Here is a 3,649-nt window from a genome sequence, read left to right on the forward strand (position 1 = left end):
GGGGGGGGGGGGGGGGGGGGCGGGGGAGGTGCGGCCAGCAGCTGTGAGGGTGGAGGTGAGGCCGGGAGCGCCTGGGGGCCGCACACTCAGGGTCCAGCGCCGTCCAGCAGAAACACGTGTGAGCCACAGGTGTGATTCTGCATTTTCCAGGAGCCACATAGAATAACGGTTAAAAAAAACTCGTGGAAATAATGCAATAATTTACTTATTGAAAATGATGCACGTTTTGGCGTGTGTTCAGCATGAAACTGAGAAGGAGATCCTTCATTTTTATGTTCTTGCCGCACCAAGCGCGTGGAGTCCGGCTGCCGAGCGCCCCCAGCGCCCCCTCGCTCACTTCGGCCGTGATCCACATGCCCTCGTGGCCAGCGGCTGCGTATTGCACGGTCCCATGCGCGGGACATGTGGCAGCCCTCAGTCCGGGGAGTCAGAGCCCAGGGGAGGGAGACACGGAAGCAATGCAACCTAGGGATGCGAGAGTGCGCGGGGTGGGGGGGTCACCCAGCCTCCCCCAGCCAGGGCCTGGGCCTGCGTGCAGTGGGAGGCTTATTCCTCTTGCCCCTCGGTCCTTTTGTTTTAAATAGCTTTAACAGCCCACACTTTACATAACACACAACTCCCCTGTTCGAAGTGTGCTTTGACGACAGCCACAGCTCTGTGCCCCGGTCAGCACAGTGAACCTAGAGCACCTTCATCGCCCCCCCAGCCGAGGCCCCCAGCTCCACGCAGCCCCTGCGGCCACGGCCCAGCCCCTGCGGGACCCCAGCAGGAGCCCTCCTGCACTCCTGCATCAGGCTTTGTTCTCTGTCCAGGGCTGTGGTCCTCCTGGCTGTTTCAGCGCTCCTTAATGTGCTGGAGGGGGGGGGGGTCAATAGTGTTACGACCCACGGACCTGCAGTTTGTCCACTTGTCCCTCACGGCCGGTGGGCGCTGGGGCCTCCCCAGTGGACAGGTGAAGGCACAGGAAGTTAGGAAGGCGGTGGGGAGCAAGACCGGGCAGAGGTCCTCCAGCTGTGCCTTGCAGGGGTCTCCTGCCCGCTGGTGGTGGACGCGGCCCCAGGTGTACGGCCACGGCCACGGAGGGGCCCCTCTGGTGGCAGCTTCAGCCAGGCCGCGGGTGGCCGTCCCCGGGGGCTGGAGCATCTGAGGAAAGCAGGAAAGCGCCGGCCTGGGCTCCAGGAGGCACAAAGCCAGGGCTTCAGGAGGAATCTGTCACCTGTCCCCTCCCACCTCCGGGGTCATCACTTGCACGGAGCTGCCTTCAGGCGGCCACCTCCCTTAGACGCTCCAAGGACCCTTGTCATGAACAGACCAGGCAGGGGAACGTGTGCCTTCCAGGGGGAGCTGAGCTGGAGGGGGCTCTGGGTGAGGAACACCAGCCTCCCGACGGAGAAGACGACCCAGGGCAGAAAGGGGCTGAGCCCACCCCGAGGGCTGTGCTCTGTGCTTTGCCATCTGCGGAGGCAGGCTGGTGAAGGGAGCTGCACGGCAAGCCCCCCTCCCGCTCTGGCTGCTGGTCTGCCTCTGACCCCATGGGGACCCCAGGCCCTCTGCCCCCCGGGTCACCATCTCCTCCTGTCCCCAGGCGCTCAGAGTGACTGCCTTGAGGGTGGCTAATGCCCCCACTTTGTCTGTCAGAGCCACCGCCTCACCCCAGGCGAGTCACTCCCCCTGCATGCCTCAGTGTCCTCATCTGTAAAATGGGATAATAGCAGTGTCCACCTCAGGCCCACAGAGAGGATTAAAATAAACATGGTGGCCATCAGACAGAGAGGGCGAGCGGCTTACATGTTTGTGCTTAGAGCCCTTCTGGCCAGTATCAGCTGCTCTGTACCCTCCGAACCCACCTCCAGAAGCCTCCGGACTGGGATCTGTCCCCTCCCTCCTTTGCTGGGGCCTCCGAAAGCTCCAGGCAGGGGCTGACCCCAAGAGACTGGCCTGGGGATGTACTCGCAGAGTCCCTGCTCCTGCGCGGTGTGACCCCGCGGGGAGGGGCTGGGCTCCCGGGGCCTCTTTAGGGCAGAGGCTGTGGATGGCAGGAGGGGACCAAGGGCCCCACACACTGGGGCCTCCCCCTGCCCCTCTCTGGCTCCCTGGGCCCGGGGTCTCCCTACTTCGGGCCATGCCCGGGGACAGGGAACGGGGATACTGCCCCTGAGCCCCCGAGCTTGCCAGGACGCCCAGAGGCAGGCAGCACCCCTGCCAGCAGCTCCCCTCGGGGTACAGCTCCCCTCCAGGTGCGCTCCCTGGAACCCTGGAAACCCTGGCACGGGGAGGCTGATGGAGAGGGGAGGGCGAGGTGAATATGTCAGTTTATCCCAACACAAGCAGTGACCTGTCGGGTGAGGGGGGACGGGAAATATTTGGGATGACTGAGCTGCTGGCCCTTTAAGGCTCCTGTAACAGGACACCTCTGGCCGCGCGCTTCCACTCTCCAGCCTGACTGTGTGTCCCCCTCCCTCCCCCTCCCACGCTAGTCCCAGTTCAATCTGCTGAGCAGCACCATGGACCAGCTGAGCGGCCGCGCGGCCTCGGCCAGCCCCTACACCCCGGAGCACGCAGCCAGCGTGCCCACCCACTCGCCCTACGCGCAGCCCAGCTCCACCTTCGACACCATGTCGCCCGCGCCGGCCATCCCCTCCAACACCGACTACCCTGGCCCCCACCACTTCGACGTCACCTTCCAGCAGTCCAGCACGGCCAAGTCAGCCACCTGGACGGTGAGTTGCCCCTGCTCCCAGGGGCGTCTGCGGGGCGTGGGGTGGGAAAGGGCGCCGATCCCCCTTCCCCCCGACCGTCCCGCAGCGAGGGAGGCCTGCCAGGTGTCCGCACAGGGTTCCCCCTGGCCCACCGCCACGGGAGGAGCGTCGGGCGGGAGGCGGGTCTGGGGCTGGGCAGTCTGGGCGTGCCCACCCCTCGGACGTGCGGCCCCAGCGGCCAGCCTCCGACGGGCCCCAGAGGGGCAGACATAGCGAGGTCGACCCACTGGCATCCCTGCCCTGAGGTGGGGCTTGAATCCTGCCCGTGGGGAGCAGGGGGCACGCCCGCTCTGCCGCCTCCTCCAGGTAGCGTCATGGGCAGGGGGGTCTGGGGTCTGCGGTCTGGTGGTTGGCGGGCTGGGGCTTTGCCTGCCGGCGTCTGCGCTGTCATCGCGGAGCATGGGCGCGAGACTGGGAAGTCAGGGGTGGGGGGTGGTCCACAGCCCTGCGGACTCGGACTCGGTCTCTCCTCCCTGCCCAGCGCCCGCCCTGCGCTCGCCCTGCACTCGCCCTGCACTCTGGCCCCTGGTGGGATTTCACCGACTTGGATGACGGCTGGATGTCAGCCCTGCACCCATGGCCTCCCTTGGGTGCTTGGAGTTTACGTTGAGTCTTGAAACCGCCAGCGACCCAAGAGGCAGGATCTGTTACCATTCCGTTTTCCAGGCCTGGCCACAGGCAGTGGAGGGGGGGAAGCAGCTCATAGAAAGTGCTCCCTGGACCCTGTGGCCGGGCTTCCAGGTCTGGGGGCTCTAGGTTCCGAACCGCGGTACAGCTCGGAGAGGACCGGGCTGCTGGACATGCCCACAGGGGCAGGGGCTCTGCAGGAACTCTGAGACCCTGGGACAGACTACAGGCTCTCCTCCAAGGGTGGGGCACGCAGGGCATTG

General features: G+C 65.7%; 1 protein-coding gene across 1 annotated transcript in view; it reads left to right on the plus strand.

The window, feature by feature from the left end:
- The window catches only part of TP73 (tumor protein p73), a 59,325-nt gene that overhangs the window by 31,913 nt on the left and 23,763 nt on the right, over positions 1 to 3,649 (plus strand). Inside the window, exon 5 of the mRNA XM_040645672.1 lies at positions 2,478 to 2,720. Coding sequence (XP_040501606.1) covers positions 2,478 to 2,720 — 243 coding nt within the window. The remainder of the gene's footprint in view (positions 1 to 2,477; positions 2,721 to 3,649) is intronic.

This window comes from Ursus maritimus, unplaced genomic scaffold (genome assembly GCF_017311325.1).
Source record: "Ursus maritimus isolate PB19 unplaced genomic scaffold, ASM1731132v1 scaffold_32, whole genome shotgun sequence".
In the NCBI taxonomy this organism is placed as follows: domain Eukaryota; kingdom Metazoa; phylum Chordata; class Mammalia; order Carnivora; family Ursidae; genus Ursus; species Ursus maritimus.